General features: G+C 39.9%; 1 protein-coding gene across 1 annotated transcript in view; it reads right to left on the bottom strand.

The window, feature by feature from the left end:
- EIF3A (eukaryotic translation initiation factor 3 subunit A) overlaps positions 1-21,325 on the bottom strand; it is a 28,665-nt gene extending 7,340 nt beyond the window's left edge. Inside the window, exons 1-17 of the mRNA XM_021399473.1 lie at positions 21,162-21,325; positions 17,160-17,350; positions 16,839-16,975; positions 15,006-15,169; positions 13,601-13,800; positions 12,297-12,505; positions 11,139-11,310; positions 10,519-10,623; positions 9,806-9,904; positions 9,016-9,132; positions 8,237-8,422; positions 5,424-5,771; positions 4,829-4,933; positions 3,154-3,267; positions 2,766-2,888; positions 1,792-1,945; positions 1,114-1,298 (exon numbers count right to left, since the gene is read on the bottom strand). Coding sequence (XP_021255148.1) covers positions 1,114-1,298; positions 1,792-1,945; positions 2,766-2,888; positions 3,154-3,267; positions 4,829-4,933; positions 5,424-5,771; positions 8,237-8,422; positions 9,016-9,132; positions 9,806-9,904; positions 10,519-10,623; positions 11,139-11,310; positions 12,297-12,505; positions 13,601-13,800; positions 15,006-15,169; positions 16,839-16,975; positions 17,160-17,350; positions 21,162-21,210 — 2,658 coding nt within the window. The 5' untranslated portion in view covers positions 21,211-21,325. The remainder of the gene's footprint in view (positions 1-1,113; positions 1,299-1,791; positions 1,946-2,765; positions 2,889-3,153; positions 3,268-4,828; positions 4,934-5,423; positions 5,772-8,236; positions 8,423-9,015; positions 9,133-9,805; positions 9,905-10,518; positions 10,624-11,138; positions 11,311-12,296; positions 12,506-13,600; positions 13,801-15,005; positions 15,170-16,838; positions 16,976-17,159; positions 17,351-21,161) is intronic.

The raw sequence follows: 22,616 nt of genomic DNA, 5'->3' as shown, positions 1-22,616 counted from the left end.
TTAAATAAAGGTTCAATGTCTTTCCCAATTGCTGGGCAAAATCAAACCATTTATGCTACTTCTAATGCAGTCATTTATTCCTGAATTCCACCATGAGAAACAAATTAGATAAGCCGTGTAAAATAACTGATTTCACATCATCAGACATACGTACAAAATGTTTGAAACTACCTTTTCAAAAGTGTTTCAGTTTGGCAAAGTTCACACTTCCATGTAGGGAAATAAACTGGCCAGGCCAGATCTCACACATCCACTAGTCTGAGTACCTACTCAAATGTTTCTTACAGTCTTGTATAAAGGATCCCAACAAACAAGAGCGAACAAAGAAAGAATTCCAAAACTGCAAATGGCATTTTTCAAGTGGCATAGGTATCTTTCTTAGAATCTGTGTCAGTTTTTCCATACTGTCAAGTGCCCGTGGCTAAGAATACTTCTTACGTGGCCAAATACCAGTGAAGTGAAGCATTCATTAAATAAGGACAATGGCTACGGTGGATGGAATTTAATCTTTAATTTCTTCAATTTCTCTTGCTGTTAAGGTTTGAAGAAGTGGGATTTTAGAAGGCTTGTTATGCTTATAAAACCATAAGCATTTTATTTGTGAAATAACTTCTGCTTTGTTTCCTGGTGGATTGCTATAATGATATTCCCCAACACCTACGTTTGTAAAAGGGAAGCTACACACACCTCTCGTTTTTATTTCATTGCACAATTCTTATAAAATAGAAAGCTAGACTTTTACGTTTAGACTGGAATTTTCTTCCAATACCTACTCTAATTTGTGACTGGCACGAGTCATTACACGTGCTCCAAATATAGCTCTCCTGTTTTATTTGTGTTAATTTATATTCAATATTCTTTTTAATCTTTATTCATTTAGCTCTTGAACAGCTTGGTGACCTTTGCTCAACTTTACTGCAAAACTACAGATACAAGATCCCGACAGAGAGCTGAAAATAAGTGACATTAACAATTTAACTACTAAACTAGTCACACCATAACTTAAAACTTTTAAAACTCTTATTTTACAGTCAATTGTCAACTTTTTCCACATAATCTACAGAAAAAAAAGAGCGGCCAAGAGGAAAATCAAACCTGCAAGTATTTACCTACCTTTCTTGAAAACGGGTCATCCAGACCTCTCCGTTCTTCTTCTCTGCGACGTTCTCTCTCTTCTATCTCCATTTCTCTTTGACGTTTCTTCTTCTCTAGTTCTTCTAGCTTTTTGACACGTTCCTGGTATTCCCGCTGCTCCTGCTCACGTTTCTCACGCTCAATGCGCTCCTTCTCCTCACGCTCTTCAGAGTAGGATAAATAAATAGAAGATATTAACATCTATACTACTTTGCTGTACACAGAGAGGGTTTACAAAAATACAATCCTTCCCCTTTGGATCCTTAAGCGTACAACTCCATCCAACTAAGCATTTCACAGAACATGCTTAACCACAGAACAGGTTTTCTAGAAGCATCCTAATTCCAAAGCAATAGGAAAAGAATCCTTGACACATTCATGAACCTGACACCTTGAACAATAGCTTCTAGCTAGGAAGAGAAGAAAGGTTACTTAGATGTACTGGCCATACGTGGGCAAGCTAAAATGCCAGAAACTACATCAAGTATGGTAGAGGATTCCTTTTTTAGAAGCAGTCGAAGAAAAAAATCAGCAAGTAGCATTGTACGCATGATACTCAGAACTTCAGGATTATTATTTTTTTTTAAATATTGCATGACTGTGAACTCAGATATAAGAAAAGCTTCATCCAAGGGGCAATCACATTCTCAATTATACCTTTAAGCAGTTGTTCTTCTCGTAATCTTTGCTCTTCTTCCTCCTTCTCTCTGTAGTAAGTAATGCGCCTTTCTTCCTTGCGCTGCTTCTTGCGTTCCTCCAAACGATTGCGCCTCTCTTCTGCTAACCTTTCCTGGAACTGTTTGAGTTTATCCTGAAATGTAAAAAAAATACACATAAACATTAAAAGTTCTGGTAGTTTCAAGAGCTGAACACAAACACAAGTTGCTAAATAAAGCTGCAGAGAAACACCAACCAACTGCAGTGTATTAAATGTGCTCAGCTAAAAATCAACTATGTTTCTGTTTACCATTTTAACCTTCTGGAAGAAACTTGATAGAAGTGAATATACTCCTAACGCATACAACCAGTGTTCACAATTTTAGTCCTTTATTTGCTTCTTCTGGAAAGTAAATACATTACCTGGTAACTGACCTCCCTAAATTACCCACACTTATAGCAGAGAATCATAGGCACAGTTTTTTCCCTGCCCTCTTGCTCTAACTCATTATCAAATTTGGCAAACAAATTGCAACTTGCAGCACCAAATGCTATCAAAATAATTCCCAGATTCAAAGAAAAAGGTAAAAAACAGGCAAGTATTTCTACATATTTCTCACCTTCAGTATTATTTTCAATATGCCATCACCACAACAAGCCCAAGTATTTCTAAAGATACAGCTGGCTTGCTCGTATGCTACAATGATCTCTTACTAATCGTATTAAAGAAAAAAAGGTATTTTTAGGTGCTTACTTTCCATAAGCTGTTACAGAAGTTGACAAAAATGTTAAGTGATAATACCTAGGAATGGGTGCGGGAATATCTGTTCTTAATCAAAGCAATAAATGAACTATTGCATCATTTTGAACCACTGTGGATTCTAATTTGCAATCTTCATGAAGAATCACTGAGTCACCAGTTGATCTCCCTAGCTCAAGAGAAATGTTTTATTACAATACCATCTCTTGCGTACCTCATAAACCGTTCGTCGCAATGCTTTGAGCCTGGCTTCAAACAAATCTCTATCCTCCAGCATCCTTGAGAGCCTGTTCTTATGCTCAAGGGCTTTCTCACGCTCCAGTTGCAAAGTGGTGATCTAAAGAGATAATATAAAAAGCAATATGAAGGAAAAGCTTACTATATATTTGCATTTGTTCTACCTCAGCTGCTATTCAAATTACATCTTCTTTCAGATTCGAGTCAAAAGATATTGCACAATAAAATTAGAAAATTAACAGAGTTTTTCACACCAATTTTTTCCCTTCTTTTCCGGGGTGAAGCCAGGAAAAAGAAAACAGCACGAAACTGCTATTTTCATTCACAGCTGATGGATTTTATTACCTGAATAAAAAAGTTCTTACCCTCTCCTCCTCCTGTTGCTCCCACAGCTCCATATCACGCACTCTTTGCTCCTCATAGGCTGTCTTTATTAGAGGAATCTCTTCTAAGCGCTTCGCTCGTTCAAAATAGTCGATCTAAATAAAGACAGCATACTCTTAGAAAGTCAAAAAGCGAAGACCAAATGTGGAACACACACTCTTCAGCATCCTGCTGAGAAAATCCCAATTTCTCCAATATATATGTCATTATTATATAAATATGTTTGAACAGATCAAAGCCCCACCTAAAGAAACACCTGACTTTAGCATCAGCAGCTAAGTACATTCCTAGGAAAAGATGCAGTAGAGGCAGGCATGTGTACCATACTCCTCCTAAGTCTCCCATCATCAACAACTTTCAGCTCCAAGGATTTCCCGAGACAAACTTTTTCCATTTAGCAGGCAGTACATTTCTCCTCCTGTCCTACTAAAATCAAAAAACCTTTCATACACAGCATACTTTGGAAAGAAATCCTGTGGATCAATGGCTCACACAATGAAGGCCCCTCTTGTACCTACACATAGGCAGACTGCTGCTATGTCCTTACTCCAGAAATCTTTGAGACGTAGTGGTACGAATTTACAAAGTCATTTCTCAGACAGAAGCCAATCCATACCATTAACAATTTCTGCTTTTCTCATTTCGAATTTCCACTTAAACTATCTTCTTTTTGAGATAAAGGAACTAGAACTGCACATGACACTCAAGATGGAGAAGCCAGATCTCACTATTGACAACGAACGTTAAGTCTATAGACAATCATTTAATATGTAAAGATTAAGATTGGTTGATTTTATTTCCTACTTTCCCTACACAAAATACTTTACACCTAAACTGAACTTCATTTAAAGACTTTGTTTCATCCCACCACTAAGTTTTCTTTAAAAGCTTTTGGTGAAGAACTCTGGATTTTTGTGAGTTGCACTTAACAGCTTCCCTGGGGAGCCTGTTCTAGTGCTTAATCACCCTCCCAATGAAGAACCTTTTCTTAATATCCCACCTGATCTTCCCTGATGAAGCTGTGAGACAACGCCTTGCTGCCCATCACTAGCAACCAGAAAGAACAGTGCATCTCTCTCTGCTCCCCCTCATGAGAAAGTACTCGCAACTTTCAAACATCAAGTTGGTTTTAGGTGAACTGAATTGCCAACAGTATCATACAAACTCTGTTTCAGTCTTGGAAACATGTGGGCAAGTTTCACCTAGCACAGGTCATACACTTTTATTTACTCTGACAGCACATTCCCCATATTTGCAGTCATGCAAGTTTCAGGTAGACTCTCTTCTATGAACTCTAACAATGGAATTTCCTCTGCTTTAGTTAGGACTAACACAATTAATTAATTTAGGTCCTCTAAAAGCCTCCCCTTCCCTGAGCATTTAATTTTCTCTGAAGACTCCTCAAGTACAAGCCTTCCCAAATAAGACCCAGTTTACACATAGCTTAAGAGCCTAGTTTCAAATTAACTCAAATAATTAAAATAGATTTGTCCATTGATACTAGGAACTCCGTTGGTTTCTCATGCATTTACTTTCTTTTGTTAGCTTTATACATAACATTTTGAATATCCGTACATTTTATATGCAAACACACAGTTCACAACCACTAACATAAGTGTTGTACAGACACAGCTTACCACCCTTACTACTTTGTACCTTTTTCTCCTGATTTTTCAGTCGTTCCTGAAGTTCCTTCTTTTCTTTCTCAAGCTGTTCCACTTGTTTAGCCATAATGAAGTCCGGATCCAATTCTTCAAGATCCTGCAGCCAAGTACAGTTATCAATGCAAAATGAAGCAAGCAGTACTTCTGTCACAAATGTGGATTTGTTCATTTAAGTCTAACTTAACTCTAACTTGTACACAGATTTGCTTCAGAAGCATTCTCAGCTTCTTTTCATCTCTCTCATGACACCTGGGTAATTCCTGTTTTATTTTTAACGCTCTCTAAAACATTTGTATCCTGATTCCTAATTGAGACACAGTCCAGGTACAACAAAACAGAACCTGAATGTCTTTCACAGATCAGATACTGTTTGAGCAACAAGGGGGCTTTAAGCAACAGCTGGACTTTACTCCAGGTCAAACAGATCCTACCCAAACTCAGTATTAAGGTTTACTTACGCTGTTGAACAAATTAACATTCAAGCGCCAAACTGGCAGTCTCATTTCTAAGAGATTGTTTGTGAGACCTATCAGTACAATAGTAAAAGCACAAAACATTCCTCAGTGCTTCAGTAACAAGCTTCCTACCTCAATATCAATATCTTTAAACGCTTTGGCTCCCAATTCAGTCTTCTTAATCTGCTCCAAGCGCTCCCGAACAGTCTTCTTTTTGATTTGTTCATGTTCTTGCAGGATACGTTCCTTTTCTCTTTCCTTTGCCTCCTGGCGCAGCCTCTCCTCCTCAGCCTTACGGACTTTCTGTAGCTCTGCTTCACGCTGTTCCAGTTCCTCTTTTTCACGCTGAATGTTCAAACTTTCGAGGCGCTCTTTTCTTTCTTCTATAGTCTGACGACGTGCAAGAATACGCTGATGTTCCTTCCTTGAATTCTTTAAGAAGGCAGTGACTGCGAGCTGATGCTGTTCTTCCTTCTCTTGCTGGATGTAAATTGAGAATAAGACAATGGCGTATGTAGCATCTCTTCAAACAGGCAGAAAGTGTAGCAAATGCTTCTCAAAGAAATCTCAAAATTAGTTTTATTCCCCATATTTGCCAGCTGGATGGAAATACAACTGTAGTGCTAAATCTAACCACGCATCCCAATGGCATACAAGGTAGCATCAATTCAATAGAACCACGTGCAAACGGAGCTGAAACTTGCCTGTATCAAACAATATTCTGCAGCACATCTATTTCAGGTATGATATTTTCACACTTTGTTCAAAAATACTGCACACAGGTGTTAGTGATAGTTAGGAGTCTATATCTGAAAGTTATTTAGGGAACCAGTCTTGTTTCTCTCTACATATGTTAGCAAGTAGAGCAGCATGTGTGTCATATTTCAACAAGAGCTCCCTTGTTTTTAATGTTGAGAGATTTTTAAACATTCAAACATAAGAGAGAAGTATCAAAACTGACACGAAATGCTGTCTTACAAGATGAGAAAAAAGAATCTGAATCAAGTCATTTTAATTAAATTATGAGAAGCACTCAATTGCATGTAGACTGCTCTTTAAGCATCCTTCTGGCCACCCCATAAACTCTCCTTCAGAGTATTTATATGGTTCTTTGTAGAGATTCACACTCTAGACATGAAGAGGTATGGTTGTGCCAGCTGAGGGAGCTGCCCATTTTAATCACTCCAGGAAGCAGCCAAGGACTCACAGCATGCATTCAGTCATGCTGCCTGTGAAATGTGAGCTAGCTCTGAGGTATTTTTAGCAATCTGCCACTTTCAGGGCATTAAACAAAAACACTGGAACATCCATACTTTGTTGCGCTTAAAAATAGATGAGGGTGCCAGAAACACAAAAATGAGAAACACGAGGTATTGTAATAAATTTGACAAAAATTTAGATCTTTCTAAACAGTTAAAGAGTGAAAGGCTTTTATGTGAATAGTGAAGAAACTTTAAACTAACAATTTATCTGAATAAAACCTTTCCTATGGGAAAGCTCACATGGATATAAGCACTACTAAATAGTTACCATATGTTCAAGCTAACACAAGCAAGCTAGTATTAAGTGTCATGATACAGTCCTACTTTGTGCACTTATTTTAGGAATATAACTTACTATTTCCAACTTGGATAAAAGCATCTGGAATGAACATCTTGCTCTCAGTCTTTTTCTCAATATGGAAAAGTTCTTCTACATATTAGCTACAAATATCTTTCTTTCGTAAACATACAGCACATGGAAAATTTACCACTCTTTTAAAAAGAAGTGAAGTTTTAAACTTGCCCCAATCAAAGCATGCTGGAATTCCCACAGTGTGATTTACACCTTGCTCCTACAGGGCTCTGGAGAACCTGAAATGCGAGCTCGTCAGCAAGTCTGACCTTGAAGCCAACAGCCCCAGGGAGAGACAAAGACAAGTCAGTGTTTCAGTTGTGGGATCTTTTGGTTGTGCTTTTAGATTCCACTAGGAAGTCACATTACAGGTTCTTCACAACACTTTTGCCAGAAAGAACAAAGAAAGCAGGCTCCTGCATTTTCAAAAACGCATGCAACATTTTAAACAAGTCTTAGTTCTGTGGACCCATCTATGGCTAAGTTACTGTACAGTGTATTCTAAACTTGATATATGCAAAACCAGCCATTTAAATTGAGGCCTCCTGCATTCATCTTGACACTATTTTAGTTATGACCAAACACTGACTAGCTGGGTGCATTTAGGAATTACTTGTTCTTCTTCGTAAGCACAAATAGACTTGTATAAGAAAAAAAAAGTCTGAAAAAAAAAAAAACCAAGGAAAAGACACATCTAACTTCAGAAAATGTATTAATTAAAATATAAGCTGGTAAAAAATATCAAGTTCTTAGCTTTAGTTTCTACTTAAAGTACAGGTATATAAATGGAGCTCATTACTACTGACAAGCTGTATCAGAGAGCGTCGCAATGCTTCGAAAAATGGAGCAACACCCATCTGAAAATAAGCTAATGGACCAAAGCAGCAGCTCTGTCTCCTCGGATCTTTGCAGTGCCACATCAGCCATCAGACAGCTCAGTGACTTTCCGATGTCAAGGAAAGGCAAGCCAAGCAACTTTCTGCTGTGATGTTCAAGTACGATATAACAAATTCAAATAAGTTTATTTTGCTAAACCAAAAAATGTAGATCTACAAGAACGGGTTAGTATGTAACAGAAAGATACTCCGTCATTAATAGATGCCTTCATGTTACAATTCATTGGTATATATTAGCACCTCAAGGACACGTTGTTTCTGAGGAGAAGGGACAACAGCATTGCTTGTACTGCACTGAAAGCAGTTCACTGGAAAGAGCAGTTTATCACACAGGCAAAAATTAACACAAGGCTGTGTAAGCGCAACCATTAAATACAACGTTTAGGAGAAATGTTAGAATTTGTCAGTATTTTCAGAAAATCTAGCATTACTTACCAGTAAGTGAGGGGGCTTAATGACTGCAAGAGCCTTGGCCAGAGCTGAGGACATAGCAGTCAATTGATTTCTGATTTGCTCGGAAGGCATGCTCTGTAGCTGAGGGCCCAGTGGAGCATCTTCTCTAGTACAGTAATTCAAATCTGAGCCAAAACTCAGTGTCCGGGTAGTATGGTCAAGGCGAACCTTTGCAAAAAAAAAAAAAGAGATTGCATTATTAACTGCTCTTAACTAATTTCTGGGTTGCTGTGCTCATGACCAACGCAAGTCAACAAGAGCACAAAGTAGGAATTAAAAAGAAGAACACTGAATAGAATCTTGCTTTATTTGCGTGTTTTATTTAAGAACGGTCACTGGAAGGTGCTGAACTTTCAAAGATTCTCCACTTTGGCAAAACAGGAAATAAGAATCTCTTGAAACAAGACAGTTCCAATTCATCTACAATGTCTGCTGAAGTTGTGTTAAATGGAATGAATTAACTCAGCTTAAGATAAAACCTAAATGGACAATCTGAACAAAAAACTATTTGTATCTCTTCATCAACTTAAAACATTTAATTACAGGCTGTTGTCCGTTCAGTACAGGCAACCTGAGCAACAAGGCAATCTTCAAGAGCAACTGTCAGTTTTTAATGTTGCCACTTGCCTTTTCATTCCAGTTTATCTCCATATAACAAAACCAGCTACGTCCCTTGTGTTCAATGTCCACCAGCTCCTTTTCTTCCAACGTAACACCCACAAATCATACAGCATTTCACAGTGTCTTCTGACAGCACTTACTTGTAAGTCACAATGTCTGGCTGCATCTACAATGCTACGTTCCAGCTGGAAGGCATCAACAAAAGGAACCAGGCTGGCCAGACGAGAAAATTCAATGCTTTGATAAATCTGGGCCACCTTCACATGAAAACAAACATCAGGTATTTTTCCTCATTAAAAAGACATCAGAAATAAAAAGGTGGTAAACTATTAAATCATCAGTAAATTAAGGCATGCATATTAATACAATTGCAAATACTCTTTTAGGATTTTTTTTTTCTGTACTGAATCCAAATGTAAGCTAAGAATAAGTGCCATTACTAAATGGCTTCTTTGTATGAAGGAGACTGGCAGCAGTAACTACGTACAGCTAAGCTGCTAATTAGCCTTCAAATATTTCTTTAGCACATCAGAAATAACTCTGCTCATCACTTGCAATGAAAGCAGGTCAATGAAATGTGCATTCTATAAAACTTTTACGAAAATAAAAAACCAACACCCAAATCTTATCCCAAAAGATTTTAAGACACACATTACCTTAAATAAAACTTCACAGACCCCTCAGGAAGAAAATCTAGGCAAAAATTGCAACGCTGTATTCAACCACCACTAAGCACAACTAATTTGGCTGTACTTAAACAATATACAAACCTACAGATACAGATTATACACTGGAGAAATGATTCCAAAATCGTAATTGTCTTCTAGTTGACAGAAAAAAATTACTTCAGCATAGTTTCCAGGTTAATGCTCGTCCAAAGCATTTTCTAACTTGCATCTACTTACAAACACACCTTTTCCTTATTCATACCTGCTGCAAAAGGCGAAGAATGGTATTGTTCTGCAGGTGAGGAACATACAGCTGCAGTTCAGGTTCCTTTTCAGCTTGGTCTTTCACCCAGTTCAGTACCTATCAAAATTCTGAAAAGTTACTTTATCTGCATTAACCCTTAAAACTTCAACATTAAAGTACTAAATATGACCCCGAAATACTTTCGTTTTACAGCTCGTCAAACAACAGCACTTCTATCCAGATACTTGTTTTGCAGAAGTCAATCTTTTGATCAGAACACTTTTATGATAGCTAACACTTTTTGTATGAAGGTGACTGACAGTACCGGCAACATAAACCACACTGCTAATTTACCTTCAAGTTCCTTTTAGCACTTCAAATATCTTTGTTCCCACTATTAAAGAAAAAGAATGTGATGTGCTTCTTTCAGTGCAGAATTTACCTTGACGCAATTAAAGGGGTCTCACATAACTCCAAGTCCCAAAACATTCCATTTAAATAGTAAAAACAGTCTATGATATATTTTTCCACTTCGCACATAGTCCACTTGCAGGCACATGTGCATGTTCACACACAGAGTTTTCTCAGTCCTTCATATTTAAACAAAGTTTAACTCAGTATCATTTCCATCTACAAGACCTTCCAATACATTCCCCAAACTGCACTTTGCAGAGCACCCCAGAGATGTGAATGAATTTTTTCCACTATCTAGACCAAAATACAAAACCTACCTTACTGACACGGCTACATAACTTGAGTGGGTGAAAGTCAACTTCAAGCCAATTGTAGAGTTCCTTTACTTCTGGAACGACGTATTGTACCACGTTGAACCTCACCTACAATGAACAATAACAAAAATATCTTAAAATAAATACAGTATTAACAACAAATAGTAATGTTTTAAGCATTTTACACTCCTAAAGTTAAATAGGTATCACATCTACCTTTTAACACAGTTTGTTGATTTTTTAAATTAGAACACTCTTAATTACAGTGACAGTAACTGCACATAATATCAGTTAATCATATTGAAAGATGAAAAAATAGACAAAAATCATACCAACAAGATATGTACCTAGACTGCAGTACCACCCTCAACATATTCATCACCCCTAAGACACAAAGACCTAGAGTCCCAGTTCAAGGATGTACACCCACATCCAAACCAAAAACAGTCCCTCTTGTGAACCTGAGAAGTTAACACTATACTATTAGTAATACCACTAATCATAAAGCTGTTTAAACTTTGAAACTGTCATCCCTTAACCAAATGCAACACTTCTGGGATGAAGACAGACCAAAAAGAGGACTTACAAGTTTAAAAGCTCCTCACACAAGCGCCATCACCTACCATATCATTAATAAGACTACCACGTGTAGGAGGGGCCTGCAGACCCAACAGGGTTGCCAGACGTCGCTGTTTCTCAACAATGATGCCATCCATATCCAGGAGGCGAGCAATATCAGTTCTCTCAGGAGTAATAGGAATTGAGAGCGTGGCCAAAAGGACTCGAGTAGACATCCTGTTGACAAAGTACAACCACAAGGGATGAACTGCGAGAGAACACTATTTATTTCATATTCATACACACGCCGATTCAAAACTAGGAATGAGTAGTATTTGCAATGCAAAACTAAAAAATGCCAGTCATAACAGAAAAGACAACAGCTGTGCAACAAGAATACAGCATGCAGTGCTCTTCAGTAATCAGAGGAAAGATTTTGCCAACACATTTTCATTATGTATACATGTGGGTATATACACATATACACACATGCCAAAAATAAATAAGCCATCTCTGGAAATATCAAAATAATGAAAATAGCAGAAAGCAGCGCGTTTTCAAACTCATTTTACTCTAAATCCACACAAGTAATTCTGACTGCCGTGAGTTTTAGCATTTATTGCTAGATATACCATTTGATGTTAAACGCAAGTAACACTGAACATTCAAATTTTGACCTCAGTACCCAGATAAGCAGGAATATAACAATCTCATACAGTATTTATTCCCATCATCTATATTCCCATCTATGAAGGCCTGTAAACGAGCTTCAGAGTTCCATGCAGCCAATGATTCCACATGCCTCAAAAGCCTTGTCAGATATCATATTATCAGCAAAAAGTAATGGCTGTTCAGCTATTTGCTCTTGCATACACTAAGGAAAAGTTCATGCTGGCAATAAGGGAATCTTATGAAGTTCAGAATCACCACTCAGAATAGAAAACGGAAGCAAAAACCAGACAATTATTAAGTTCTTTAGATTCCCACTCAGTAACAAAGTTAAATAAAGTGATCCAGATGTTCACATAAATTACTTCACTGTAGCTTTATAAAATATCCTCTCTCTAGGTGTCTTTTGGGACAACAATTAGTACTGGCCACTTTAAGCAAAGCTGCCCATAGCCATGCTTGCCATCTGCTTTTTCTAGGGAACAATTTAGTTTATTTTTGAACCTCTGCAGTTAAAAACAGAATGTAAGATGATATTAAACATCTCTCCCCACCTCTGCATCTCCTCTTGCGTGAGATTCTTTCGCATTTCTCTCGATAAGTGATAAAGTCGGTGAAGTGTGGATGCATGAAAGAGAGCATTTCCTGATTTCCAGAAGACAGTCGAAACTTTGTGATAGTAATTTGCCATCAGCTGTGGTTTGGGTGGCTTCTTAGACAGCGCAAAAAGCCCATGAATATCCTCCACTGCTTTGAAAGCTTCCTGAAAAATAAATACACTACTTTTAGAAGTTTTTCCCTGCCACTGAAATCTGTGATCTCCAGTTTTGTCAGCTAGATGTAATTAAATATCTCTTTCTTAATGTAAGAAATTATTTGGACATACTTTCCTCAAATACCCTCATCATCTTAATACAAAAAGCCCCACAACCCAATACAAAGTGTATTTCTAAACCAGATCACAGTCAGATGCCATCAAAGTGGCTAGAATTTAGAGTCAGGTATTTGAAATTGTTTCATCTAGCTGGTGATTTATTCTCCTCCTCTGCTTTTAGGGTAGTATGGTTAGGTTGCGCTTGGACTCGATGATCTTGAAGGTCTTTTCCAACCTGAGCAATTCTAGGATTCTGTGATACTGCAAATCCATTAACTCTATCTGCTAGAATCTGATAATCAAAGGTCATTTAATTTTGAGTTATTTAATTATTCAGATTTTTTTTAAATCAACAAACCAAGGAAAAAAACTGAACAGTGCTTCTATTTTTACTATTCTACAATTATTTACTCTTTTTTACCTATTTTTCATACAAATCATGTTTGTGATTAAATGGGTATAGCTTTCCTAAAATTAAGAAATCTATATAAAAATATACATACACACACTCCTGGAAATGCCTTATATACAGTTACTTCCATACCTAAAAGCATAAGAGACCATTCTCCAAACTCAGAGATACAACATCTCCATCACTAACAAATTTAACATTACAAAGATTCCAAAAGCAAAGCACCTCTCTGAAAAGCTTGCTTTGAAAGTGCCCTCACTGGCCAGACACTAACCAACTTTGGTCAGGAAGTTCTGGGGCCCCAGCCTCACTACAGGGTTTCACATTTACCAACCACTTCCCAGTGATCTAGCTCAGGAGAACGCAACACGTAAGAGATGAAAATGTCAGTCAGATTCTCACTTTCACAACTCTAAGTGACTCCAACCATTTCCCCATTAACTACTGGCAGCAGAAGCTTGGTTTGAAATGCTATACAAAAACAGCAACTCCAGGAACACCAGATGAAGTATTCAATACACATGTGGAAAGGCAGAAGACTGCAGTGTGACTGCAGGAAGCCGGCTGCATACCTGCCACAGCTCCATGCTAATAGCACTGTCAAGCTGCACGAGCCTGGTCTCCAGGTGCATTGACTGGCTGTCAGGATTGTTGAGGTTGATTGCTGTGCTTTGGTTATGATGACGCTGGATCTGCCCCAAATGCATTCTCAGGTTATCACAGAGTTTACGGAACTCCGCTTTACGCGTGTACTGCAGGCAGAATTTAAAAGCTGCACAAATGAAGAATATAAATTAAGAATGTCAACTGATGGCCATTTAGTTGTAGTCCTAAATGGGATCCAAGTATGTACGTTGATGTGTTTAAAGGATCTTCATTTACAGCCCGCAAACAAGATAAAACCTAAGTGTCACACAATGAATAAGAGCCAATGCAGAACACTACCATCCTGACCTCAAAAGAAAAATTAAGATGCCTCTACATGATCAAGCTCAAGGAGTAAAGGGAATACTTTTACTCTCTCTAGATCGTTGTAATTTAAGGAGCGATTCTAGTTTTTATTTTGAACTAAGCGCAAATGAAAATTCTGTGAATGGCATGAATTAAAGCTTTGGCTTTGTAAAATGTGTGAAAAAATGCAAGGCATCTGAAACGGTAAAGTTAAATGAAGCTTTCAAAAAGCTGGAGATAACAGGAGAAGTTGTCTCTGATCCTCCAGTTCCTCTCAAAAATCTGTTTATGCTGCATGCTGCAACCCTGAAAACTCCCAAGTATCTCTACCAAGAACAAGGAAAAAAAAGAAAAAGCGAACACTCTGCACTGCTGCACAGAGGCTTAAATAGATGCTAAGGCATTTAAAATTCATCTGATGGTTACAGAGTCCTAAGTTACACATACAATGTTTTGCACTTAGTGTTCACTTTTTAAGAAAAGGAGATTAACACAAAGTATCCATTCTTGGAAATTATTTTTTCTTGCAAAATAACATTCTGAAGAATCAGGCTGGACTGCTTCCTATCACATTGTGGACAGCATTTTACTCAGTTACTTCTGTGTCAAAACTGATAGCATATCATATTTTTACAATAGCCTCTACTGTACACTAGTTCTTCAAATTTATCAACTTATCATGCATTAATGGAAGACATTTGTCATTCTGGATAGAAAACGTGAAGACATGACTAATTTTTATAAGTTAGAAAAAGACATGGCACCAGTAATACTCAGTGCGTCCAAATAAACTTTTCCTTGTGTATTCTGCTACGAGAAAACATTAGTGTCCAGAAACCTCCACAACATTTAAGAATCTCTGTAATTTTAAGAGGAGTATGTGCATACATAAGCTCAAGAGAATAACGTTTTCAACTCTGATGAAAAAGTAAAACATGAATCACCTCTCACGTTCTAGTTTTACAGTATGTAACACAGAAGTGTTGAGCCTCGTTACGCTTTAAGTTTCCTATCTTTCCAACCTACCCTGCTGTGCGATATCATGGTACAGGCGTTCCACTCGAGAATTATTACGAAGAAGATCCAAACACTGCCTATAGGATTCCCACAGAAATTTAACCCATGGTGTCAAAAGCAGGCGGTCGGTTCGATCCTGTGTGTCTTCTCCACTTACAGCACTCAGAAGAACACTGCAGTTGCGGGGCGGGGGGAATGGAACAGGGGAAAATAAACAGAAAAAGAAGAAAGAAAGTTTTATTCCTCACAATTCTCACAGATTTTTTTTTTTTTTTTAATCAAGATCTATGATCAGACTGTAGGAATCCAACAGCTACATGCTGCTGAACATTAACTGCTGCTTAGTTTCAATCTGGTTCCTCAGACTCTTCCTTTAAAGGACAGAATCTCTTTACTTGATGTTATGCTTCACATTTTGATGGATGTGGACAAGCTCCATAAGTAGAAGACTTCTGGAGGTGCTGTCCTTCACACAAGAAAGCAAAAGGAAACTAATTCTAGGATTTTCACCGTCCCTGTTTTATCAGGGAGCCGTGCACTGTCCCTCTGTCAGCCTCAAATATCACTGGCTACTCAGATACTTTTCTGCTTGCTGAAACTTCCTTTTTAGCAAGCGGCAGTGCTGCCAGACAGAGCTTACTTCTTGCTGACATGTGACACAGAAGAAATGTGTGCCTTACGATATCTATTTTCTCCATCAAAGATTGCTAGCATGTCACCTACAGAAACAAACAAGTTCAAAATATCCTTTTCACTACCTGTTATTTGTAATCTCAATTTAGTTCACCGTTTACTGTTTTAAATTTTATCAGCAAACAAACTGGATGTCAATAAAGGATAACTTTCCAAGCCATGTGCACTGTGTTTTAAGTCAATTTACCTACCAACACATTGTCAAAGATACTCACAGAAGTATCTCATTGTATATAATCAAGTGTATCTTGTTATTTTTTTAAGTATCCTGTAGTTTCTCACTGCTCAATCAACAGAAGCATACTATTTTGCTACATAATGCTTTACTGTTCCTCAGCTCCTTGTCTTCTCCTTCAGCTGATCCCTTCCTTCTAGCTCCAGCAACCAGATATTTCTATGGCTCACCCTCAGAATGTAGTGGTTCATCCTCAGAAAACTGAAATTACACATACAATCCCTCTCTTTCTTTGTATCTTTCATATCCATGGTAATTTACAGCTGTACTACTAGACATCTTCTGTGTAATCCATTGATATAGCACCTATTAGGTACCCTTTCAAGTAAAACATCCAGTCTGCATTTTCTTTACACAGGTACATCTGACTTGGAATCATGGCGAGTCGTCTTCTTTACTCCCTCAGTCAGCTTCCATTTTTATTCTTTACTTCATTCCTAATTATTTCAGTAAATTCCCAAGCTGTTTGCTTCTACCACCAGTATCTCTGTTGCTAACAAGAAGGCGTTTAGAAGAACCACTACTATCTTCCATAAAGCTGTCAAAATACAACAACACTAAGTGAATAAAAAAATAAAACCACAGGTTTAAACTTCAGAAAATCCATCAATTTATAAATTAACCTTCCTAACACTACTCATTTAACCGCACCACACTCTTGACAAATCAGCGTAAAAGCTTTAGTTCAATAATGAAGTCAGGAAATTACTATAAAGGCGTACTACTCGTAAGAATCACAAAGTTTCAATTGAAGAAGTCTTCCTTGTTGCCAATCTATATTTTATACATTCATACTCTAACAACACTCAGAACATTCGCCGGAAATCTAGAAATCTTTGTGTCACTGCACTACGAGCATGAAAGTAAGGATACTTTCCTATTAAATGCTTCTATTTTAAAGGCAGGCCTCCTACCTTTCTGGAGTTTGAATATTATCTAAGTCTTCTATGTCCAGTACCATCTGCTGGGATTCTTCCTTGGCTGCTTCTGTTTTTTCTTCAGCTAACTTCAAATAGGCTCGAACAACATCCTCTAAAGATTTGATGTTCACCTGTATCAAAGGCAGAATGTGAAGACATTTCTCCCACTGATGGGCAGCAAATATTGAAGAACTAAATGCTACAAAAGCAGGAAAATCTAAAACAGAAGTTAATTCTAATTCAAGACTGATGTTACTTTTAGATCACATCAGCTGACGGATACTATACAAATAATAAAGTATTCAGAAGTCATACCTGCTGGCAAATGTTCTTGTACTGGTACAATCCTTCTTTTGCCAGGTGACTCTTGCGGAGGTCCACACAGAGTTCCAGGTACTTCAGCATAATCGGCTCGTGGATTTTCTGCCATGTTCGGTGTTTTTTACTTTTCATAACATCATAGAGAACATCAAGGGCAGGCTGCTTTTTGCCGACCTCAAGGAATTCTGAAAGGAAAATCTAATTAGCAGAAGAATTGCAAGTCTGAAGATGCATGTTTTTATGAATTGGTACTGCAACCTTTTAGAATTTAATCAGCATCAAATTCCATTGATGGTCTGATTTATGTTGCCATACCAAAAACATTGGCAGATGTAACTGTGGTGGCAGTTCTACAGCTGGCAAACAAACACAGACCTTGCCATTAGCATACAAATTTCAAGATGGCAGAGATGTCTCTCCGTTCATCAAGGCATGACCAGGCACTTCATACATGTAGTACAGAGCCTACCGATATCATTCAACAAGATGCACTGTTCAGTGAATATGACTTAAAAAAAAAAAAAAGCCTCTCCTCAAACTAAAGAATTTTAAAAGTTACTCAGAAAAGTTATTTATTTATTAATTTTTCCACTCCAATTGGTATAGGCATCCAGTTTATAGAACAGTTTCACTAACAATTACTACAGCGGTTCAGACATTTGTTAAACCAGACCTTCCGCTGAAACCAGCATCTCATTTCTCTGTTCCGTAAGCAGCTGCTTAAACTAGCAGGATCTCTCAGCATCACAGCAACTCCTACCTACGAGGGCGGGGAGGCCCTGGCAGAGCTGCCCAGAGAAGTGTGGGTGTCCCATTCCCAGAGGTGCCCAAGGCCAGCCTGGAGCCCCAGCAGCCTGAGATGGTGGGAGGTGCCCCTGCCCGCAGCAAGGGGTTGGTAATGGATGGGCTTTGAGGTCCCTTCTAAACCAAATCAGTCTGTAATTCCATGATATACCCACATGTCCTTCTCAGTACAAAATACAGCAAACCACCCATGAGCAAATACTGAAGCGAAACAGCCACCTACCAACATAAGCGCAGGCCCTACACTAAAGGCATTCTTAACCACAGAAAAGCAAGACAAAAGAATGCCAAGACTGGGAAGCAAACAGGATTAAAGAGGGAATGGAGGGGAGAAACGTGGAAGAGGGGAAAAAAAGGCAAAGGAAATAAAGCTGAGTACAACTAAAAAGAAATGTTTACTCTTAAAGGAAGGAGGATGGAATTAGCACTTTCCTTTAAGTACTATGGAAATGACTGCACTGCTAAAGAAATAATGGCAGAATGAATAAAAGTAGGAACCTGCTCAAGGTACCCAAGCAGATAGACATGAGCTTCAAAGACTGCAAGGAGCATTTTGGGCAGTCCTCATCATATTTCACACACAAAAAAAATAATTATAACCAGTGTCCTAAGGTCTGGAATGTCAGAACTGAAATTAAATATGACTAAAGTTGCATTTCAAAAACAGCAGTGACGTTTTAACCTAAGGACCACAATGCACCTGGGGCCTAGTTTATGTAAATAACAAGGCTGCATACGATGACCAAGGTCCTCTAGAGAAAAAACATAGGGTCCCCCGTTAAAGATAAATAAGGTTAAAATGTGACAGTATCCAGCAATATTTTAAACTCACTGAGGGAATTACAAAAAAAGCTATCCTCCATCCTATCATTTATACTGTTATTCTACCTTGGTACTGCTTTTAGGCACATACTGCACAGCTTCATTATTTTCTATTTATGAAAATGAACTTGAAAGGCAAGTTTAATCTTGCAGCAGTGCCAGGCCATTTCAACCACCACAGCTCTCAGCGGTCGATAACTAACTGGACAAAGCACAACATTAATTTCTATTGTTCTGAAACTTTTAATTAACTCTAGCCAAGCAGAGTTCCTGCCAAAACATCAAATAATTAAAGCTAATTTAACACACAGTGTAGTAAAAGCACATACAAAGGGAAGCTGAAGAGTCAAATACAGCCCATGCCACTGTGTCTTATGGCAGAAACAGTAAATTATGGAAGCAAAGAATTGTGGCAGACCAGATGTAAAAGCCCTGGGATAGCCATGGGACTGGCACTACTTCTTATTTTTACATTTTAGCACTTCAAACGCTAAAAGGTATCTAAAACAGCAACTGAAGTTCTAAGTGGACAGGAACTACCTGATACACCTGGGCAACTAAATCACTGTTAACCCAAAATCCTGCATTAAGCTGAGGTTTCAATCTGAGAAAAGTAAATGATTCGAGAAGCTGAAAAGATGACCTTCATCATCCAGCACCTCCAGCAGAGAGCAGGCTCGACATGAGGAAGTTGCATTACATCTCTGACTACGCAGCAGCACCAGATATTAACAGCCAAGGGCTGGCTTTGATCTCCACCTATCCTTTGTAACAAAAGAGCCTTTCCTCCACATCTGCAGATCTGTAACCACTCAAGTACTTCCTACTTCTGCGTATGTTGAGGTCACAAAGAAACTGAAGCATTAAATACAGCATAAATGCTCACTTCAGCTTTATGCATAAAACAAAACAACTGTGGAAACAACACTGGGTGTTATAATTTGAAACATCAGTTTAACACAGAACTGTTTCTTGTGATTGAATAATATACCTTAAGAATGATTTCTCTCCCTTTATTTTACTTCGACATGGTTAGAAGGAGCCCCAGCTGTCTGCAAAGACTTGACACAGCTTGCTGTGTATTCCATTCAGACTATGAAGACTTAGGATTGTCGACTTTTGCTTTGGTTCCAGTCCTTATAGGCCTCAATTCACTGGAACTTAGGAGGCTTACAGCAGCACAAGAGATGTGAATGTAACACTGCTCTTCAACAGCAGGAAAGCAGAAAGAAATGACCAGGTGATGCAAGAACTCCACCTGCCCATAAATTCTGAAGTTGAAATAAAGATAGTGTACTAGCATATAGGCATCTTTCCCAGTAAGAAGACTGCTAAAATTCAGCTCTGGCTTAGGAAACACTGGATCTGATTTTTTTTTTTTTGTATGTTATACGCTTGTAGGAATTAAAGAACAAATTTCAGATTAGAAATCTCGAGGAGATTCAGTATTTATTCCGCATTTCTTGGTTCTTAAGATACAAAGTTACTGAATCACACACAATCCCCAGACTACACGCCCCTTCAGCTGTCATTTCCAGACCCATACATCAGCTGTAATTTCTGGATGTCTGAGTGCGCAACTCTGTACCAATGAAAGGTACAAATCATCTTGCTAGCTGCTTAAAATAGGACACTATTAAGAAATGTGCCAAAGCCATATATTTAGCCTGAAAGGAGACAGCTGATAAATACATCCAATTCAGCTCTATGCGTAGCAGTCAGCAAGAGGCAGCCACAGCACACTCCGACTTGCATTCTAATCCAGAGGCAAACCGGCCTGTGCAGCGCTGAAGGTGTTTAATCACTGGCACTCTCACCGGGGGCACTAACGCGGATTGGGATTGCTAAGCGCCCAGCCAGCAGCGCCTAGGCCCAGACCGGTTTCTGATCGCCCAGCAGCGGCTGAGGCCGGGCCGGACGCAGAGCTGGGAACGAGCCGTTGTGCAGGAGCGGAGCCGCAGCCCGTCCCCTCGCCACCCGCCGCCCTCCGCGGGCCCAGGCCCCGCCGCCGCCGCCGCCGCCCTCCTCCGCGCGGGGCCTGCCCCACGCCTCCGCCCGCGGGGGCCCCGCCGGGGCCGGGAGGCGGAGCCGGGCCCTCTCCCCGCGGCCGCCCGGGCCTCCTCTCGCCTCGCGGCGCCATGCGGCGGCAGGCCGGGCCCCATTCCTCGCGGCCGGGCGGCGCCTCAGCGCCTCGACGCTATTCGGGCGGCCTCTCTTCGGCGCCAGGGCGGCGGCGGCCGAGGCCTCGTACCGAGGGGCCGGCGGCCCGGAGCCTGAGGCCTGGCGCGAGCAGCGGCACGGGGCGCGTTCAGGGGCGCGGGGGCGAAACCGCGGGAGGGGGGTGGGGGGAAGGCGGCGGCCCGCACTGACCGTTCGCCCGCTTCAGGGCATTCTCGGGCCGCTGGAAGTACACCGGCATGATGGCGGCGGCCTCGGCTCTCCTCACAGGGCGGCGGCGGCGGCACGCTCCGTGCTCAGGCAGCAGCCCGCGAGGCCGGAAAGGGAGGGCCCCGCCGCCGCGCGCGGTGACGTCGCCGGAAGCGGAAGTCCCTCCTGGCGGGCGGGGCGGGCAGCTCTGTGAGGGCGGGCAGCTCTGTGAGGGCGGGCAGCTCTGTGAGGGCGGGCGTGGGGCGGCGTGAGGGTTAACGAGGCGGCTGAATGCGGAGGAACGGCTTGGAGGAGCAGTCACCGGGCGTGAAAAATTCTGTTTTGACATGGAAAGCTGAAGTAACGCTAAAGCACGTGAATTAAGCCCCAAACTCCTAGAACAGCAGTAATTACAGATTGAGGATTGCAGATGGAAAATAGGTCCACTTGTCATGATGACTAGAGAGCCTACTCTTGTATTTCAAAATTTCTTTTCAGCACGTTTCTTTTCATATACTTATGTGACTTGCTTTGAGCTGTTTCTTAGGCATAATTTTCGCAGGTGCCATCTTGCATGGCTACCAGAAAGTTTCATAACTTGTTGTGCAACATTTTTAAAAATGTAGTTCAAATGTTGGTTTCTGAAGACAGTTTATTGCTAAACAGAAAAATAGGTAAAATTAAAACAAAATAAAAAAAAAAAGCCACAGGCACTGTCTGGGAGTTTTATGGTGTATCTACGTAACAGCCTCTCGACATTCAATGGTTTTCATTGCACTGTGAGAATTAAAACAATGGAAAGAAAGCTGCTTTTTCCACCTCTCATCACTCAAGGGCTTCTCCATGTCTGTGTATTCTTCGTGTCTCTGACGTCAGGTGCTGTATTGTGCACAGTTCTCCATCAGGCCACACTACTGATTTATAGCAAAGTATTTTAATACAGTTGCATTCTGTGCTGCCTCCTAAAGCCTAGATATTTCAGTTTCAAACCGCAGTTATACATTCAGTACAGCCTTTGTTAAGCTATCCATAGTGCTGAACATGTCTTCTTCTGCGTTAATGCAATTAATTTAACATCCTGTAAGAAGACCATCAGACGCTGCCTGGGTCTGAAGCGCAGCCTCCTGCACCTGAAGCCCACCCACATCTGTGCCACTCTACCACTGCTTACCCTGGGGCCTCACAGCTTTCTCTGCAGGGAATCTGTATGCTAGCAGCGATTGTATCGTTTGCTTTTCAGGAATTGTATCATATATATATTTCTCAGGAAACCCACTCCACTTTTATTAAACCTCTCTGAAGTCCCTGATAGCCCTCCAGGCTCGACTCCAGACAATTTTGGATTGGACAGGTTATTGAAGGGAGCTGTAACACAAGATGGTTTTGTTCTCACATCGGTATGTCCTCGCATGAAGTTACTGAGGAAGAGCTTTGTGAACACTGCCTGCCCTAACGAGG

The sequence above is a fragment of the Numida meleagris genome, chromosome 5 (genome assembly GCF_002078875.1).
Source record: "Numida meleagris isolate 19003 breed g44 Domestic line chromosome 5, NumMel1.0, whole genome shotgun sequence".
Classification (NCBI taxonomy): domain Eukaryota; kingdom Metazoa; phylum Chordata; class Aves; order Galliformes; family Numididae; genus Numida; species Numida meleagris.
This window is presented reverse-complemented; position numbering and strand designations above follow the sequence as displayed.